The sequence below is a fragment of the Coturnix japonica genome, chromosome 31 (assembly GCF_054131305.1).
Source record: "Coturnix japonica strain WE chromosome 31, WE-NBRP24, whole genome shotgun sequence".
In the NCBI taxonomy this organism is placed as follows: domain Eukaryota; kingdom Metazoa; phylum Chordata; class Aves; order Galliformes; family Phasianidae; genus Coturnix; species Coturnix japonica.
The window spans coordinates 4,766,141-4,786,926 of record NC_140693.1 but is presented as its reverse complement, the minus strand read 5'-3'; the positions used below and the strand labels follow the sequence as shown (position 1 = coordinate 4,786,926).

Genomic DNA, 20,786 nt, shown 5'->3' with positions numbered 1-20,786 from the left:
AACAAGCACATATGGGACAGTACACAATTCAACATCAACTCAGCAATGACTGACATCACTCCCATAGAAATTCTGAAACAGAGCTGTGAAAAATGAAAAGTAAAACATTCAGCATTTTCATTGGCATTTTGGTAAAGTTGCTGTAATAATGTAACAATAATGTAATGTAATGTAATGATGTAATAACTTCCTCCATTTTAAAGCCAGAGAATACTGCCCTCTGAACAACCAGCAACAAGATTTGTGGTGCTCTGTTAAACTTTTTCCAGCTCTACAGCATCTTTCAAAAGGCAATGGGACCAGTAGGCTGCATTCGTATGTACCATCCCACCTGCCCCCGTGTTCTTGAGAACTCCACAACTCCAACAGAAGATATTATCATATTTAAATGCCTTTTGGCTTACCCCTACAGTAACTTTCTCCATGATTTTTAGTGCAACTTTTTCACCAGTAAGAAGATGCCGCATAAGATTTACGTTTGCAAAACCACCTACAAATCAAAACACAGATGCTTAAAGTTGAGTGTGAATTCTTCTCTAATATAATATTACAATTTCCAACTGGTTTAAAAAACGAATTTCAAATTTATACAAATGAAACCTGACTTAGAGAACTGACAAGAGCTGTTAATCTATTCTCAGATTAATTCTAGAGTGGTGAGACAGACTGTTAGGCGTGCTGTTTCTGTACAAAGATGACACTTACCCGTTCCAACTGTTTCATGGAATTCCTAGTACTTGAGAATTTCCTCGTAGTCACTGACAGACATCCTGAAATGTGCAAGAACTGAAGATCCTCCAAGCACGTGCAATGAGGAAGTGCCAGCAGTGTTCACATCCTACTTAGGACATATTCTTAGAGGCAGAAGGGACACTCGTGGCAGATCCAGCAATGCTCATCTTCTCACCAACGTGCATCCCCCTCTCACCCAGCAACAACAAAACACAGTGCATGAAGCTGGCTTCACTTAGGTTAACAATATGGAACATCCCTCAGGGCTTTGTGCCACAGAGCAGTAGCAGGGCTGGACTACAGCTTGAGGAAGCAGTGGAAGCCTTTCCCTGTATGGTTACAGTGTCCCTGCACGCACCCCACAGCCAGAGCGTTGCAAGCTGAGCTGTCTTGCTGTTTCTTGCACTCATCCCAATCTCTGCGAATGAAAACTCAGAATTCAGTCAAGGCGTTGATTGAGCACGAGCGTGCCTTTATTCAATAGGAAAAAGGAGGGGGTGTGAGGTCTGGAGGAAAGATGGGACTCATTCTCTGTTGTCTGACGAGAGTGTCTCAGAAGTCGTACTGTTGCCCGGAGCCTGGGACTCTTGGCCTGATTCTACCTCCCCCTCCAAGATGTTTGGCTTCTCCTCTGTAATGCTGACCTGAGCCTGCATGGTTGTGCTGCTGTCGGGGCACTCGTGCTGTGCTTGGGCTGGGCTGTCCTCGAAAGGCACTCGGTTCAGGCTGGTGCCTGAGGAGTCTGGCAGGCTCAGGTCAGCAGCTTCAACAGGTATGGGATGAACGAGAGCTTCAACGATGATGGCATTCTTCTCTTTATAACTGATGTTATACGGAAGGCTTTCATCTGAACTGCAGCATCCTGTGCTTAGTAACAGTTCTTCATTGATGGAATCACAGGATGCTGCATCGTAACATGCCTGGCGTCTTGGAGATATACAAGGGCTCGGGTCACCTAGGAAGGAGTAGACGCACAGCAGTTAGTGTCAAAGTTTCACAAGATGAATCATGAAACAGGTTCTTGACATTTGGCTATGCAGTGATGGTGGGCAGAAGCAAATAGGCTTCTAGCAACAGTGTCACTGTCTTGAAAGTGATCCTCGTGCAGGTCCAGCTCTTGTGTTGACAAGAGACTCATTTGGGAAAGACAGGGGTCAACTGAAGATGTCAGGCACAGGCTTGAATGCCAGAAGGATGTACAAGCCCACTGAAAGCATGAATTCTACCTGTGTTGCTGACAAGCAGTGATTTGAAAGCTGGATTTGCATGCTTACCTGCCAGGACCAAGACTTCAGCTTCAGAGGGCTCCCTGGCACTGCTCTGCAGTTGGCGTTTGGCCACAGGGGATGGTTTGCCCAGGCAGAAGCAGGAACGCCAACTGCAAGCTGCTGACTCTGCCCTCTTACTGGGAGAACTCATTCTGCAGAGAAAACAGAGCATGCTGTCAGTCGTGGTGCAGGGTGAGGGAAGAGCTGCACCGACCCCTTGCCAATAGTTGCCTGTTCCTGGCAATGCCTGGTTTCTGCTGAAACACAGCTTAGAAACGCGCTCTGTTTCAAACAGCAGAGGATGCTTCCATTCCTACAGCTCAGCCCTCAAGTCCTGTTGGCTAAATACCTCTCAACGATGTCAAGCAGGGACATGGATCCCGAGAATGTTGGAGGCTCAGGCTGCTTCGCTCTCCTGGGGCAGGCCTTCAACAGGGAACGAAGGCAGGAGATGAACTTGCCCCGTTTCTTTGGCTCTGCGCAACAAAACAAAAAAACAAGTTCATTTCAGCCCTGGCTCGGTTGGACGAGGCCGAGTGCAACGCATTCAACAGAACACGTAACAACAGAAAGCATGTTCCCAACAAAGACACGCAAGAACGGATTTTCCCCATCCCTGGAGGTGCCCAAGGAGCTTAATGCAGTTCTCTTTCTAAGCTTGCTCAACTCGGGCATTAATGAACCCCCTGAAAGCCACGTTCAGACCCCATTTTACTAACCCGCATTGTCAAATGTAAAATACGCACCTGGCTTTGGCAATGAATGTAGGATGGACTCGGGCAGTTTTCCCCTGATGAGTTCCACGCACTCACCAGGGAAAAAAACAACCTGTAATAAGAACAAAAAGTCAGTTGGGCATTAGCCCAAGCCCAGAGCCAAAGGGAAGGTCCTCTGACACCGACACAGGGCAACTGTTTGCATCCAGAAGCCATCCTGTGCAGGCAGAGCAGCTCCAACCGGAGATTCTAGACACTACTGAAGCTGTGCTCTCTAGTCAAAAATGTGTGCCTACCTCAAAGCCACGCTTGCCTCTCCACCAGGGGCTCATCTCCTTTGGTGGCATATCAACAATGCACACGATGTCTCCAACCTGCAAAAGATTGAAACATCAATCCCAGCTTCAGCACAGCTAAAACAAAAGCCTTCTTCTACGACACAAAATATGAGAGTATTCCCGAGGCGTTCACACTCTATACTAATTCTGTGCACAACAACAAGGAACGCCTGGAACTGCTTACCTCCAGAGAGAGCTCATCCGGCCCCTGGGCGACGTGGCTCCTAATAACATGGGCTGCCGCAATCGCTGGTACGTTTAAAGATGACATAGCACGCACCAGCTGCGGCTCCCGCATGTTATCAGCCTGCAAAACAGAGCACAGGCCGTGGTCAGGGCACTGAGGACAAACCAGGAGGATTTCAAGGTGAGGAGCACATCTGCAAAGAAAGCTGCAGCAAATGCGCTCCGTCCTTATCAGGAGCACTTCAGAAGGAGCTGCACGTCTCATCACAGTTATTTCCCTTTCTGGCGTGCATTGCCAGGCCATGCAAAGATGCATCTCTCTCTACCCAGACTAATCAGCAATGGCACTGGCACAGACAGGTGGCCAGGCCCTTTTTGGCCCATTCTTTCCTGCAGGAGAGTACACCTGCAGCTCCTTCTAATGGCTCAACACAGGGAAAAAAGACCGGCCAGAGCTTCATACTGTACCTCCGTCGCCGCCAACTCAGGCTCACGGCTGATCCCACTGCACACAGCACCCATCACAGCAAGTGTGAACAGCTGGAACAGAGCAGAAACACACTTCTGTTTTCTCTATTCACACAGCACAGTATGGACAGACTTCTTCAGAGCTACCCGCGCATACCCTGCGGCAAAACCATGCGGGGGGACAAATCATGGCACGTACCTGGCAGTGAGATCACCTCAAGCTATCTGCAGCAGTTCCTTGTCGCTTTGCTCGGATGAAATGAGAGCAAAAGCTGCACCGAGGCAGTGGGCGGAGGGTGAGGAGGGGAGAGAGAAAGAGCAGGTCAGTGAGCAGGGCTAAGACAGTCATGGAATAACACACACAGCACAACTGTCCCACCCACTTGCTGCAAGACATGCTGAGTCTCAGGCTACGTGATGCCTGTCCGCCCAGCAACTTTACAATGCTTCCACTACTGAGCAAAGACAATGGAAGAAGCACAGGACAGATGCCAACTTTACTGATACCCCCTTTGGAACGTGTGTACCGGGGAAAATTACGTCTGATGGTCAAGAGTAAGCAATACGGTGCTGTGAGCTCAAACAGCCAGCAGTTCTCAACACCTCACTGCCCACCCATCCATCCCACGTCAGCTCAGCTTACCTACAAGCTGCTGCACACGACGGTGAGAAGAAAAAGCACTAAAGATACTAACTAAAGCCACTAACTAAAGGCACTAACTAACTAACGGCACTAACTAAAGGCACTAACTAACTAAAGGCACTAACTAACTAACGGAACTAACTAACGGCACTAACTAACAACAGTAACTAACTAACAACAGTAACTAACAACACTAACTAACTAACAAAACTAACTAACAAAACTAACTAACTAACGGCACAAAAGGCACAAGAACAACAAGACAACCAACCACTCCGACCACTAGCTCACCCACAAAGGAACACAGAACGCACCGCTCCTCCCCTCATTCCAGCCGCTTATGACATCACCAACGGCCAACAGCCTGGTCCACCATGACCCCCCACAAGGCGGGGAGCCAAGACCACGTGGTCACGTCTGATTCCAACACGGCACCACAACATTCCAGGACTCAGTGTGGGCTTGGAATTCTATCCTGGTGTGGCAGCGCAATGGGAGGTGTTAGGGCACAGCTGAAGAGCTGACAGACAACGGACGTTTCCAAAGGAGGGTGCCAGATTAACTCTCAGCATTCTCTTGCGGGGCTCTTAGGAATGCTTCAAACCCATTTTCACTGCCTAGCTCATTTCTAGAAAGTCCAGTTGAGAAATGCTCACTTTGTCTGGGGAACGCCTCTATGCATCATGAATGAAAAAAAAAATAAAATGGGCACGCGACCCTATGAAACTTACCTCTCTGCTCTTGCTGTCAGCCAGACACCTCAGATGAGCATGACGTGTCCCTGCTCCTGAATGAAGATTCACCCAAGTCTGTGTTCCTCTCTGCTCCATCTCTGGCTCTAAAAGAAACACAGACAGAGATGATTACAAGATTCTTTGTGCAGACGAAAGACAAGGGTGCACACGAATTCTGTTTAGCAAGAAATACTACATTCCCAATGGTAGTACTTGAATCCTCCTTTGGGGCTGGAGCTCAACAGGTCAACACATCAGAAATAACACAAAGTGCATCTGGAAGACGTGTCTCAAAGCCCAGAAAATCCAACACGGGAGGGGGCTGGACAGTGGACCACAAGTGTCCATTTCCATTGCAGCTCCCTGTAGAGAACAGCACCAATCAGCAGGCGTGAATCAATTCATTCACAAGCTGCACAATGACTCTGTTCTTTACATGATAAACACACAGAGATTCCTGACCAAAAAGTTGGGAGTTAATAACGACCAAAGAGGTTCCTGTTCCTACGCCTCATCCTCTCACCCCAACTCCTGGGTGATGCCCACAGGCTTCAAGTCAGCTCTCAAATCCATTGAACTCCAGTCACAGAACTCCATCAAAAAGGATGTCACACATGTGACACTTACATACATTTTGCATCAGAAACAGTGACGCCAGCAGGAGCAGAGAGGTGACTGTCCCCCTGTACTCAGCACTGGTGAGGCCACAACTCTAATTCTGTGTCCAGTTTGTGCCCCTCACTGCAAAAAAGACACTGAGGCATTGGAACGTGTTCAAAGAAGGGCAACAAAGCTGGTGAGGGGTCTGGAGCACAATGGGGCCATATGAGGAGAGGCTGCAGGAGATGGGAATGTCCAGCCTGGAGAAGAGGTGGCTCAGGGGAAACCTCATTGCTCTCTATAACTTCCTGAAGGGAGGTTGCAGTGAGCTGGGGGTCGGCCTCTTCTCTCGTGTCATTACTGATAGAACTAGAGGGAATGGTTTCAAGCTGCGGCAGGAGAGGTTCAGGCTGGACATTAGGAAATATTACTTCTCAGAAAGGGTGGCCAGGCACTGGAATGGACTGCCCAGGGAGGTGGTGGAGTCACCCACCCTGGGGGTGTTCAAGGAACGTCTGCAGAAATCCCTGCTGAAATCCTGACCTCTGCCACAGGTGGCTGAGTGACACAAAAGCTGTGTCCTTGGTTCCCGGCCTTACCTTCACATGCTGTTCATCTTGCTCTGCAGCTCCTGTTCTGAATAGTCTTCTTATATTCCCATGTGATGTACCCTGAAATACATCATTTAGTGAGTCTGAACAAAACATAAGACATTAATTGGAACTGTGAAGAAATGTTTTTTGCACTTTACTTGGAGGATGTTACATGCTATACCTTCTTTTCTCAATTGTAACACATGATTTTTTATAAAAAGAAACATAGCAAGTCAGCTCTTCAGTGTGCACATTGATGAAACTTGGTGAAATACAACTTTAGAAAAAGGTAATTTGAAAATTTAAATATTCTTATCAGAATCTCTGCTATTAGTTACCGTTCCAATGTTCTGATTTGATGATGATTCTCTCAGAGCTGTTTTGTCACTCGCCACCTCAAATGCACTTCAAGTGCTTTAGGAGCATCACTGGAATTTTGAATAAACTCGATATATTTTAGGAAAGCTGCTACAGATGCACGACTGCAGTACTTTGGAAAAATATAATCTTGATTGAACGCTGAACAGTGTTATTTAATTATAATCCAGGTAATTAAATTAATTAAACCAAGGAAATCACCTCCCAGTCAGTCAGCTCCCACCAGGGAACTCGCTTCCCTGCCAAGCAGATGCAACCAACACAAGCTGCTACATCACTCTAGGGCCCCACTGAGTCTTCCCAAGGGGTCTCCAAAGGCTTCCCTGTTGACTTCTGGGAACCTGAAAACACTCACATGGAAACCAGTGCCCCCTAATGTGCCCCAGAGGTTTCTCAGGGCCCTGCAATTAGCTCTACAGACATCCAGACATGCCCCAGAGCAAGTATGTGTGCTGTAGGGAGCCCAAGAGACATTCCAGAGTATGCTAGTACTCCTCAGTGCGCTGAAGGGTTCTTCACCTGTCTCTAAATATGCCATACTTGACTTTGTTTTCTCTTCTGGAGCTTAGTTCTCAGCTTTGCTTTCTCATGCCATTTATCATTCAGTTTAGAGATTATTTTAACTAAAATATTTTAATCCACCATATTTTCTGAAAACTAAGAATTGATCCCGCTCAAGGAAACAGAAAAGAAAAACATCACCCACAGGCTGCAGATATTTACCTCGACTTCTCTACATGCCTTCCCCAGTGTGCTTTTCAACTCACCTTGCACAGTGACCCTGGCTTTTGTTTCAGAGTCCTCTGTCTCACAGGTGTACTCCCCGCTGTCCTTGGCGGTAGAGTCATGGATGATCAGAATGGCCCCAGTTCCCTCCTGCTGCAAGTCGTACTTCTGGCTTTTTCTGATTGCTTTGCCATCCTTGTACCACCTGATGTTCACATCTGGTTTCGACAGCTCACGGCTCAGGCTGATGTCCTGCCCTGCTGCTGCTGTCTTATCCTCCAGCTGTTTTGTTACCTCAGTAGGTTTTTCTGAAAGAAAACATGCTTTTTGAGTAACATACACTTAGGGTAGGATGCCTCTCTCAAAATACACGCATTTACATGCTGGAGATAAGTTAGAGAGGCACTTGCAACAGAGGCCATCCTACAGCCAGCAGTAATCTGTAAAGTACAGACAATAGAATTCCAGGCACCATTAATTCTCTCTTAAATCTACCCCATTGAGGATGATGAACCATGTCTGAAAACTGCCTCTTCCTTCTCTCCACTCATCACACTGGGAGCCTCAGATGATGCTCTCAGATGCACATGCTCTAGATAGGAATTTGTTGTACAGCTAGATGATGTGAAGGCCATCCCTTCAGCTTATACTTAGAGGATATTGCTCCCACAGTTCCCTCAACAGATCATTCCTGATTTACTGTTAATGGAACAAGCTGTAGTGAGATGCCCATTTCCAACACTACCCCAGTGCTTTGGGTAGTTCTCACATTTGTGTCAAATGGTTCCTCCTTTTACTTATTTTTAAGAGAAATTCTCAGTGCTTCAAGGTTCAAGTAGAAGGTTGCTATTCACTTTAACCATATTATGAGTTAGCTCTCATGACAATCTTATCAGAAGACAGTTGAAGGAATCAGACCCCAGAATCTCTCCCATCTCATTACCTTTCACAGACAGAGAGGCTTTGGAGGTTAGACCACGGGCAGTAAAAAACAACTTCCCCAGCGTCAGTAGGAGTCACACTTTTGATAAGGAGAGTCTCTTACCAACCCACGTTAGAAGCTTTAAATCGCCCACCACTTTCCACTCTGCTTCCATTCAGTGTCCACTTGAACTCATCAATGCTTTCATGGGACAGAATGCATTCAAAAATTCAAAAAAAATTCAAAATGCCATCTTCTACCTCCTGGATTTCAGTGTTTTTCAGCTGTTTGCTAATGCCAATATTCAGCTCTGGAAGATAAGAGATAGGTTAGTATGAGGTTTAGATGGAGAAAAGGCATTCGTGACCAATGTGAGTAGCAGTACTGGTGTTTGAACTCAGGATTTGCAGATCATGGCTGCGTTCCTCACTGATGTATTCTCTAAGACATTCTCCTCTCAGAATTACCAGAAAGCTATAAAAAAAAAGAGACGTGAATCTCTTGGCTTTGCTCTGGAAGAACTACAAGGAGAGCAGCTCAGTCCATGGAGCACAATGAAGATTCAATGAGCTACAGAGGGAAAAACCTAACAGAGAGGACAACTCTAGGATGCTGCGTGAGAAAAAGGGTTTTGCCTACGACAAGACATTAAATGTTTCTATTAGCTAATTTGTTACCATCCTACCCCTACTGGTGTTCAAACCATTTCTCCATTTTAGGGATGTTTAGAAAGGAAACATTTCCAGGACATTCTTGACGTGTTTTGTGATTTTCATGGCAAAAGGAGATACATTTACTTCAAAAGCAATGGGAATTTTCCAGACATCACTGCGCTACATTGCAGTAATACACTTCTATTGTAGAAACTATTAAGGCTCGTGGGGGAATAGGTGTAAGACATAGTGACCACACTGAATGTGCTTTTAGCACTCCTTCACTTTCCACAGTACTTACCCTGAACGCCGACATTTGACTTGGCAACATCAGTGCCAATATCACAGGTATATAAACCTGCATCTGACTTCTCGAGGTCATGGAGAAGGAGACATAGGGTCTTCCCAGACTGTAGCAGCTCATACTTGTTGCCAGAAGGGAGCACAACACCGTCCTTTTTCCACACTGGTTTGACCTTCTCTTTAGAGACTTCGCATTCCAATTTAATCACACCCCACTCCTCAACAAAAGCATCATTCAAACACTTCATGAAGACAGCAGGCTTCTCTGCAATTAAACAGGCAAAACAGAACAACGTGATACAGAAGTTGAGACATTTCCAGTTGTGTTCAGATTTTTAAAGAGGTATCAATAAATCTTTACCATTACTGACGACACCAATATAGAACCTAAAGTGGTTTCATGTCTGTTGACTGAATACGCTTTATGGAATTCTCAAGTATTCAGTAGGAGAATACAGGGAACAGGAGGGACAGCCTGCATTGCCGTGGGTGGGACTGATATATGAAAAAATTGGGATGTAGCTCTTCTAAAGCTGGAGAGCTGGCATTGCCCTCACGTGGAGCAGAGCTCATACAGCAGGCCACAGTATTAAGAGGATAAGCTGCTGAACACTTTTGATTTTCCTCTTTATTGACTCCTTTTATCTATCTTCTATTTCACACATCAGAGGTTTACACTGGGGAAAAAAGATCCACCAAATGCAAAAGAAAGGAGAAAGAGGAAATCCTTCAAACTCTGAGCGCGTAGAGTAAAAGAGCTTAATTACTGGGGAGAGCAGATTAGAATCACAGTATCCTTAGAATTGGAAGAGACCCTTAAAGGCCATCTAGCCCAGCTCCCCTGCAATAAACAGGGACATTCACAGCTAGATCGGGTTGCTCACAGCCTGGTCATTAGTCATTCCAGAGGCAAAACACACACTGAATGATCTCTCCCTGCAGTCATAAATCCTTGGAGACAACAGCATTGACACTGCATGGCACTGAAGCAGTAAAAAAATTTGCTCCTGTAACTCTCCTTGTGTTAAGTAAAATGATGATAAAAAGCAATTGAATGCTTTGGCAGGACACCAAAACCATCCTCCTTCGTTGATATCTGCTGCAATGGAACCTTCCACTGGAAGAAAGCCCCTGATGACTTGTCACCCCAGAGAGGTGAGCTTTAGAAGCAGGATTGCTGCACAATGGAATGAACTGGAGCTCCTTAGCATCTCTTACATCCTGGAGGGCTGTGATCAGACCCACCTCTCACCTTCAGGCGCGCGCTTTCTGACACCTTGTCTGACTTCACTGTCACTGGGCCAGCATCCTCAGGCTTAACCTGCTTCACTGTCAGTGTGCAGCAGTTGCCAACGTTCTTGATGTCATTGTAATTGTTGGTGTAAAGGAGGTTGCCATTCAGAAACCATTCCACATCCTCGTCATCATGGGACAGCTCGCAGGAGAAGACAGCAGAGCTCTCTTCTTCAATTTCCACATCCTGCAGGTGCTTCCTTACTTCTACATCGTGGGCTGTAGGGAAACAAGGTGAACTGTTACCACTGTTACTATAAAGCATACTGGGATGTGGTAGAATGGCTGGACTAGATAATCTTTGTGTAATCTTCTCAGTGAAGTTTATAGATTTGCAAAGTTAGCAGGAGAGAACGGCAGAAATCAACCTCAAGAAGAGAAATCTGAGGTGAAATAGGACATGGAAGAGGCCACCCTCCCTGCTCATACCTTCAGCTGTCAGCGTGGCCTCAGTCTCTGCAATTCCTGCCTTGCACTTGTACACACCAGCATCATTGGGCTTCAGCTTCAGAAACTGGAGCTCTGCTGAATGCTTATCCCTCTTGATCTTGTACTTCTCAGAGGGCTCGATGGGTGTGTGGCCCTTGAACCATTTCACAACCTTTGGAGAAGGCCTGAAGTCACAGGACAGGATGACAGAATGACATTCCAAAGCTGTCTTGTCCTCCAACTTCCTGGTGATTTGTATATGGTAATCTGAAAAGCAGGGGTGGAAGAGAAGAAAGGATGAGGACAATTGGAAGAAGAGGAAAGTCTCTTGCATCTATTCCATTCCAATTAATTTCATGTTCACAATGGTTCTTTAAATAACTCTAAAGATAAAACAAATGATTGTCTATAGGGAAGGCCATTGATTACATTTCTATAAAGTAATACTGTATAGTATCTACCAAATGCAAGCTCCAGCTCTTGCTCTGTGCTTATTAAATTGCTCCCAGTTGAGGCTTTTATTCAAATAAGAGTGACTTGAAAATATAATAAGTACTTTAGGATGTGAATGGAGACTCTTACACTGGGGACAACAGGAGATAAAAAGCCTGCAAATTTCTTTCAGATAAAATCAATGACAAACTGCATCAAATTTAGGTGCTACCAAACTTAAACTTGTCTACTTCAGAAATACAATTAATTTCACCTGATTTGACTTCTTTGGTATAGCCAAGGACAAAACCTCAGCTCTGTAGATCTGAATAGTAAGCACATCACAGCTATTCAAACAGATCTTTTACTGAGATGCAGCTGTCTCATTGATTGTCCAACGGCTTTGAACTGGAAATGGAGCAGACCCTCCAGACACACACACAATATTTCAAAGACCCCAGTGAAGGAAGGCTGTACGTTAATTAATTCTTCATCTTCATGATGTAAACCAAGCCTGGATATGTTACCTCTGACAAGCAGATTGGCTGTGGATTTTGATTTGCCAATTGAGAACTGAATGGTGCTTGTCATATCAGTGGTGGTTTTCGGTATGGTCAGCTGGTGGATGGTGCCTTCTTGCTGCATAATCAAGTTTCTGCCAGCCTGTAAGACTTCCCCACGTAGATACCACTTGGGAGGTTTCACAGAAGGAATGGATATCTCGCATTCAAATTTGGCTTCTTCAGGCTCAGTCACATAGTCATCACACAGCTCCTTTACTAGATTAATGGATTGCTCTTTAAGAAGGATGGAACAAGAGAAAGCAGAGATTTAGAAGGAATGTAAAAAACCCTTACATTATCACCCCACTTACTCACGTCAGCATTACTGCACATGAACACTACACCTATCAGCTCAGAATGCCTTAAAACATCATTAAAAAATAATAGAAAGAAAAGAATGTTGTTAAGAAGTCAGAGAATAAGACTGACAACCTGAAAAGAGCCCAGATCTTCTGATTCCCAGTCCAACATCCAAATCAAACCATGACCTTCCCATCCCAATATCAAACTCCTCGCATTACAAAATGGAATACAGGTTCAATGAAACACGGACATTGATAATTACTTTGGTTAAATACAGCAACTTAGCTCTGAACAACAAGTTTTCACCTAGTAAAGGTCTCTGTAGCTCAAATGTAATGACTCTACTTAGGAGAAATTCATTTTCCAGGAAGTTCTTGCCCTTATAATGTTAACAGTGGCAAAGGTGGGGACTGAACTCTTGAGTAGTGTGCTAACTCAAATGTCTCCCTTTTCTTTACCACACTTAACATCATATATATACCCTAACATTGTATATATTAAAAAAAAAAAAACCAACCCTGTGCTCTTTTCAAACAGCAAGAGAAAATGAAGAAAAAGTCAAGCTATGTTTTTTATCCCTCAACGTTCAAACACAAATCTGAAGTCTAAACGTAGAAAATCAACCTCCTAAGAAAATAATCTGTTTTACTTAGCGAAAGTAAATTGCAAAAGAGAAGCTGGATATTTTGTGGGCAGAAAGGTAGGTAGGTAGAAGTTTTTATTTCTGTGAAAGGTCCTGGTGGTGTTTAACTTCCTTGAAATTAAAGCAAAGGATGTTAGCTCATTTATAACATAATTTAATCAAAATTGTCATGAGAAGCATAATTACCTTTAACTGAAAGATGGGCACGAGATTCTGCCTTTTCTGCTAGAGATTTTATTTCTGCTGCATCCTTGACTTGGACACGTGTGTAAGTCAGCGAGTAGCTCTTTCCTGAAGCAGAGAACCACAGAGTCACTAAGGCTGGAAAAGACCACTAAGGTCATCTAGTCCAACCGCCAGCTCATCCCTACCAAACTGTGCTCTTGAGAGCAAACCCACAACTACACTTGGCTTCCTTGAGCAAAGAGCTCTGAGGCACGTGGCCAGGCTGAGCATCATCCATCTGGTTTCACAGCATCACTGCCTGTTCTCTCATGTCAATGAAACCACCCATTCCTCCACGTCCACATCCCCACCAAAGCGTAATCTAAACATGGCTTCTACAAGGACTGACCAAATGTGGCCACCGTCACCTTCAAAGTACCTGATACAGAAGGATCACACTCACTGTCAGACAAAACCTCTTTGGAGAGGTGAACTGACTGCCCTGTTCACCCCCACTTTCGAAATAACTGCACTGATTTCCTACCTGCTCCCAGCAGTGTGGGATGGTGGGATAGCATCACACTTCCCACACTAAGCATCCCACCATGTCACTTGTTCCACCCTAACCTCAGTCCCAAAACAAAAGGGGAACTCGCTTCTGAACCTTCTTCACTTCATTTCAGATGTCTTATATGCTTGATCTCCAACCCACCCCCCACTCAGGAGAAAGATCCCCCTCTTACACCCTACCATCTTGCCGCATACTGATGTTGTCATCAGCCTTCAGCTTGTTGTCATCTTTGTACCACTGGCTCTGAACCTCATCGTGTGAAATCTCACAGACAAAAGATGCACTCCCATATTCATTCACTTCCACATCTTCCAGTGCTTTAACAATCTTGATATCTCCAGCTGTGAAACACTAGAGATATATTTGTCAGGGTATTTCCAGAACTGAGTGCAGCATCTTTTCCTTACACATATTTGCATAGAAAATAAGTAGGATTATGTTTTATTCTAAACCATCATCCATTCCTGAGTCATTTCTCTCTTCAACACAGTCAATGCATTATTGCCATTGAACTAAAAGATAGACTTACTAGCTACAATGGAGCTCCCTGCAAACAGTTTTCATGGAAACCAGAATCTCATTTATTCTAAAACCTTTCAAGCAAAATTAAGGGTAGAAAAACAATAGAACTGAATGAATCTTTAAGGTCATTTAGTTCCAGTCCCCCTGCTATAGGCAGGGACACCTCCCTCCACACCAACTCTTCTCCTCAGGGTCAAGGCTTCTCTCAAATCATTCTCCTCTAAGCCTGTGCCTGTGCTTGGGATTGCCCTGACCCAGGTGCAGGGCCTTGTACTTGGCCACACTCAAGTTCATGAGGCTGCCAAGGGCCCACCTCTCCAGCCTGTCCAGGTCCCTCTGGGTAGCATCCCTTCCCTCTAGCACATCAACAGTACCGCTCAGCTTGGTGTCATCTGCAAACTTGCTGAGGCTGCATTTGATTCCACTGTCCTTGTTGCCTACAAAAATGTTAAATAACACTGGTCCCAACACCACCCTCCACCTGGACACTGAACTATTGACTGCAGCTCTCTGAGTGTGACCATCCAGACAGTTCCCTATCCTGCAACTGGTCCATCCATCAAAACCATTTTTCTCCAGTTTGGTGACCAGGATGTCATGCAGGACAGGATCAAATGCTCTGCACAGGTCCAAGTAGATGATGTCAGTTGCTCTCCCATTATCCACTGATGCTGTTACTCCATCATGAAAGGCCACCAAGTTTGTCAGGCATGGCTTGACTTTGAGGAAGCCATATTGGTTACCACCAATCTCCTCATCTTCATTTTCCAAACTATGCCAAGGAGAACTAGACAGAACTCTACAATGTCGTGTCACTACAAACCTGTCTGAATCATTGGCTTCTCTGCATGCTCATCACTAGTCTCTCCTTAGCTTGTGTGCCCACAGTGTATAGGGAATGTCAGCCACAAATCTTACCTAGGGGACATCTTTGCTTCAAAATCCCTTGAACATCACACAATCCCTTTTAACTCTCCAGGTCTGCACTTATTTGTGTCAGAATCAGACCATATTTCTGTGCTGCTATTTCCCTTTCCTTCTGAAGGGCCTGGATACAACTTGGATTAACCAGAGGAGCAGAGTTCCTGCATAAAACAGCCTGTACTGAAACAGCAACCCAGCCTGGTTGCAGACTGAGAGAGAAAATGAGAGTTCACCACCTGTGAATAATGAGACTTCTCTTATTTCCCTGGGAAGTAATGCCCACTTTTTTACTTTGACGGAGCTCCTTCCCATCCTAGAAGGGAAAATATCAAGTCAAATCTACATTAGTCCTTCCATCTCTGCACTGGGCAAAGGCAGCCTTCAGATCTATGCTTAATTCACCCAATTCCCTAGAATTAATGGAACTGTACTTACTGGAACATATGCTGAAGCTTAAGCACAGTGCAGTGTTTTCAACATGTAGGAATAGCTATAGAACATGCATAAATTCTGGCTGACCTATGACAGCTTAAAGCACTGCGGAGGACTGTTAACAAGCCCGTTTGGACATCACCTTGAATAAATGACGTTATCCCCAAGTAAGGGAAGGAACAGCTGAGCACCGGGGAGGTGCACAAAGGGCCAGAGCAAACTCTCACACTGTCAGGTGCAAAGAAAACTGAGATTTCACCCTAAAACCCAGTTCACAACAAGGCTACAAAATCCTGGCTGAGAATTTCTGAATGCTCACTAGTTGTTTCCAGCTCGAAGGTCATCTTCTGGCCAGCAGCCTCGCAGATGTATTCTCCAGCATCTTTCTTCTCCAGCTGCTCCACAACCAGACGCCGTGTTTTGCCCACAGATTCCATTCTGAACTTTCTGGAGGAGGCAAGCAGTCTTCCATCCTTGTACCATTTTACTTTGGTTGTATCCTGTGCTACTTCACAGCTGAGGGAGGCACTTGCTGCCAGGGCAGCACTCACCTCTTTCTGCACCTGCTCCTGGTTTATAAACACAGGTTTTGGCTCTGAGGGAAGAAAAGAAAAACAGAAGGACTGAAATGAGACCATCTTGCAGGTTTGTATGTACAGGTTGGAACAGGTTTAGGTTACCACTTGTGCCCAAACTAATAGCCTTCACTAGAGAATATCAGCTCTTCTGTTGAAACAAAGTGTCAAATCTAGGCAAGAAAGAACCTAGGAACTGAAGGAACCAAGAGGGTCCTTGAACACCATCCCATGGTTGCAAGTCACTATGCAAACATATTGAACCCAAAAGAACATCTGTCCTGCAGGCAACCAAAACCTGAGTTCCTTTTACTTAAGACCCACTGTGAAACATCAAAACACATAAACATGTGATAGTCAAACCACTGGCTGCCTTTTCATGACCCAGAACAGTACTCCTGGCTTCCTGAACAGACTCCTCATGGCCTCTACCATTGCCACAACTGTGACTGTCAAAGGCACAAAGGAAATATGCTCACCAACGCAGTCCTTTGTTCTTTGTGTGTGATTTGCAGATATCTATCTTACTTTGAGCTCTGGCAATAGTCAGCTCTACCAGGTCTCTTACTGTGAGTAGCAGACTCACCTATCCAGATGCAGCCTCCAACATAAAGGCATAGTAAAAAGGCAGTGTACTACTAGGAGAAGTTCCTGCTTCTCCTGCCATGAAAGGCTGCACGTACAACATGCACTCCAGCCTCACTGCACATACTTATCTTAGTCAAATGTTTCGGTGAACAAGAATTACAGTTTGGGATCTCAGGCACAGGAGAGATTTGAATAATATCTTGAACACTGCTTCCATTGTACATATATCAGTAATTATTATTCTACAGACAGACTGAAACAGGTCTTTGTGCCATACTAAAACCAAATACTTGCTACAAACCCAGGCAATCAAGTATAGGGGAAAAACCTCAGCACAGACTACTGCACCTGGAGCACTGTATAATAGAAACTAGATTTTACTTTACTGTTCTCTGCTGTATTTCAGACAACACCTGTCTTACCTGTGACATGAATCTTGAAGGTGAGTTTCTGGCCAGCAGCCTCGCAGCTGTACTCCCCTGCATCTTTCTTCTCCACCTGGCTCACCACCAGCCGACGCTGTTTGCCCTCTGACTCCACCCTGAACTTCTTGCTCCAGGTGATCAGTTTCCCCTCCTTGTACCACTTCACCTCCGTCTTCTCCTGGGCCACCTCGCAGCTCAGCGTGGCATTTTCTGTTGGTGCAGCCTTCACCTCCTTCTGCACCTTCTCCTTGTTGATAAAAGCATCCACTGCTTCTGGAATTTAAGGCAAACGGGCACATTTAAGACATGAATCTTTTCTACACAGCCTTCCCCAAATGCCCAAATTAGTCTTTGGACTGTACCGTTGAGGACAGCTTTCCCACTCACATTTCCTGACAGTGCTATGAACTGAATGCCAACATCTGAACTATATCAATTGCCAGTGAAGAACTTCCTCCCTGCCAGACCAAAACAGCTTAGATAGCCCTAAACTTGTTTTCATTTCCACCAGTATCATGTTCCAAAATCTTCAAAAATTAAAAAACACCCCTTTCCCCACTGTCCAGCAGCACACCAGCATACGCAGTCATTGAAAAGTCTGTTTCATACAAGGGGACAGGCATTAAATTGTCCAAACAAGCTGACAGCTGTAAGTTGCTTTGCCAGCAAAAGCCAGGTGAGGGTCAAGGTTAAATTCTGTTTGTAATTAAGTCATAGTGAGGAAATGTATTTTTCTCACCTACATATTTCTGAAAACAATTCTAATATCTCCTGAGTTTTCAGAGGCAGTAATAAAATGGTTTCCCCTATGGAATCATAGAACGATTTGGGTATAGAAGGAAGCTTTAAAGATCATCCAGTCCAACCTCTTGCCGTGGTCAGGGACATCATTCACTAAATGAGGCTGCCCAGGGTCCCCATCCAGCCTGGCCTTGGACACTCCAATGATGAGTCACCCACAACCTTCACCGGACAATCTGTTCCAGTGTATCACCACCCTCATCATAAAGAACTTTTCTCATGTCCAAACTGAGTCTACCCTCTTCACTTTTGAAACTATTGCCCTTTGTTATGTTGCTACAGACCCTGGTAAAAAGCCTTTTTCCACTTTCCTATCAGACTCTCCTAATAAATAGAACGCCTGTCTTCCTCCATTTTGGAAAGAAAAGCACCAGCTTGAAGCCTTTCTATTTTTAAGCATTTCTTTTGTACCTGCTATAGAGAAGAAAACAAAAGAAAATACAGGAAAACCTTCTTAGTTGCAGGTTTCTTTAATTTAATAGAAACCACCAGTGCCGCCTTCTAGCATTGTGACCAAATGCTGTCTCTGAGACTACTTAGGAAGAAGCATTTGCAGGGGTGTGCTTGTGCCCTGAAGATATCTTTAATATTCTTTAATTTCCCCTGAAATTATTGACTTCTCATTTTGCTATCATTGCATCTACTTGAGATCCCCAGGGAAATTCCCCAGTTATTTCCAGTCTGTCTTAAGCTGAGGCTACCCAAGTCCTAAGTGTTCATAGCTTCAGAAGGCAAACAAAACAGTGCATGAAATAAACAGAATTTAAGCACCGTCTACATCACTGAATGCTGGGGCTGAATGTGTCAAACCACTTAACTTTCCCCTCCTTCTTTGTTGGGGGATTCAATACAGTCGAAACAATTTCTCTCACCTGTGACATGAATCTTGGTGAGTCTTCTCCTGGGCAAGCTCAGTGTGGTATTTTGAGTCAGTACAGCCTTCACTTCCTTTTGTACCTTGTCCTTGCTTGTAAACACGTCTTCTTTCTCTGCAGGGACATCAGAACAGTCAAACCGTTTTGCTGTAGTCTGCTGCAGAGCTTACTCCAGTTCCCCGTTTTCACTATACTTGCCCTTCACAGGGAGCATCGTGATGCCTCATTAAGACAGGAAAACACTTTCCTCTCTATTTTGCCTTCATGCGGGGGGGGCACAGCGTAAGGCAGCGGCTTTGAGGGGGGTGTTGGGGCTGTTTGGCACTGGGGGGGGGTTATTGGGTTATTGGGTGCCCCACCCCCACACACAATGGGGTGTTAATGTGGGGGGGGGGCTTAAATCAGTTGCGTTCCCTATAGCGCCGCCTCCCCCCCCCCCCCCCCCCCCCCATTAACCCCCCCTGTCACGGGTTACTTAGATTTACCTATGCCCGTGACAGGGGAAGCCACCCCGTGGGCCCCCCCGCCCGGGGCCCGGAAAGGAGGGGAAAAAAGGGAGTGGGATAAAACAGCGACAATCTAAGGAGGAAAAACTTATTTTACTAAATATGATACCGAAATACAAGATAACACAATATAATATAATTGAGGCTAACAAATTGAACGAAACAGAGAGAGAGAGTCCCCGAAAACCGAGAGGCCTACTGTGAACTCTAGGCGACACGGCTGGAACACTTCCCCCTCTCCGAGAAGTTCGAGAGAAGAAGGAGGGCACTCCAGCCTGGGAACGAGATTATACAGCGTCCTGGTCCCGTGACTTATCATTAACCCTGTTGTTCTCTGGGATATGTAGTCTTCTTCTGTGGACTGCACATTCAATAGAAGTATCCATACTTTACATGATGTTATGATGTGGAATACTGATACTGATAGCAAAATTACAAAACCATGACATTCCACCCCTTATTCTACATTATTACATCATGGTAAATATATATATACATATATATACACGTATGTAAAATTATGATAGCTAAACAGTAGAATTACATGTAACATAACTAAATGTACAACTATAATAACTAAAATACACTACACATGCAAACATATATACATATAAATACATAAAATTATTGACTGCACTCCCCCAGCATCAAATTCCCTTGTGGTACACATTGAACATCCCCATCCTTCTGCATTACCCACCAAGTGCACCCAGGTCCCTGGGCAAAGACAGTTCCACGGATAGGTTTGCCCTTTCCAGAAGCTGGAAGGACCCAAACAGCTTTTCCCAACATGTTCTTTACATGTACAACAGGGACCTTATCTCCTTCTACAGTGTGTAGGGGGCTAGATTGACTAGGACCATCACGATTGACAGATCCTCTAGTATTCACCAACCAAGTGGCTTCTGCCAGATTCTTCTCCCAGTGCTTAAATGTTCCACCACCCATTGCTTTCAACATAGTTTTCAACAACCCATTATATCGTTCAATTTTACCAGAAGCTGGTGCATGGTAGGGGATATGATAAATCCTCAATGCTTCGTATCATCAATGCTTAGCTTAGAAACCTCAATGCTTAGAATCCTCAATCCTTAGAATCCTCAATGCTTACCTTAGAAACCTCAATGCTTAGAATCCTCAATGCACAGAGTCCTTAATGCTTAGAAACCTCAATACTTAGCATCCTCAATGCTTAGAATCCTCAATGCTTAGAATCCTCAATGATTAGAATCCTCAATGCTAAGCCCAGAAACCTCAATCCTTAGCATCCTCAATGCATATCTTAGAATCCTCAAAGCTCAGGATCCTCAATGCTTAGAAACCTCAATGCACAGAGTCCTTAATGCTTAGAAACCTGAATACTTAGCATCCTCAGTGCTTTGCTTAGAATCCTCACTGCTTAGAAACCTGAATGCCTAGAATCCTCAATGCTTAGAATCCTCAATGCTTAGCTTAGAAACCTCAATGCTTAGAATCCTC

At 44.9% G+C, this 20,786-nt stretch overlaps 3 protein-coding genes across 3 annotated transcripts in view; all 3 read right to left on the bottom strand.

The window, feature by feature from the left end:
• Positions 1–7,758, bottom strand: part of LOC146755673 (myosin-binding protein C, slow-type-like) — a 43,084-nt gene extending 35,326 nt beyond the window's left edge. The window contains exons 1-2 of the mRNA XM_085525361.1: positions 7,755–7,758; positions 7,424–7,690 (exon numbers count right to left, since the gene is read on the bottom strand). Coding sequence (XP_085381487.1) covers positions 7,424–7,690; positions 7,755–7,758 — 271 coding nt within the window. The remainder of the gene's footprint in view (positions 1–7,423; positions 7,691–7,754) is intronic.
• Positions 2,328–3,091, bottom strand: LOC146755674 (rho GTPase-activating protein 32-like). Its single transcript, XM_085525337.1, has 3 exons — positions 3,013–3,091; positions 2,747–2,828; positions 2,328–2,476 (listed from the first exon to the last, which is right to left on the bottom strand). Exons 1-3 carry the CDS (start codon positions 3,061–3,063, stop codon positions 2,328–2,330), a joined length of 282 nt encoding a protein of 93 aa, XP_085381463.1. The 5' UTR covers positions 3,064–3,091.
• A 4,007-nt stretch (positions 7,759–11,765) lies between the features above and the next one.
• LOC146755672 (myosin-binding protein C, fast-type-like) lies at positions 11,766–14,307 on the bottom strand. The gene is made up of 3 exons (XM_085525360.1): positions 13,839–14,307; positions 13,110–13,214; positions 11,766–12,211 (listed from the first exon to the last, which is right to left on the bottom strand). The coding sequence occupies exons 1-3, from the start codon at positions 13,849–13,851 to the stop codon at positions 11,766–11,768; spliced, it is 564 nt and encodes a 187-aa protein (XP_085381486.1). The 5' UTR covers positions 13,852–14,307.
• Between the last annotated feature and the right edge of the window lie 6,479 nt (positions 14,308–20,786).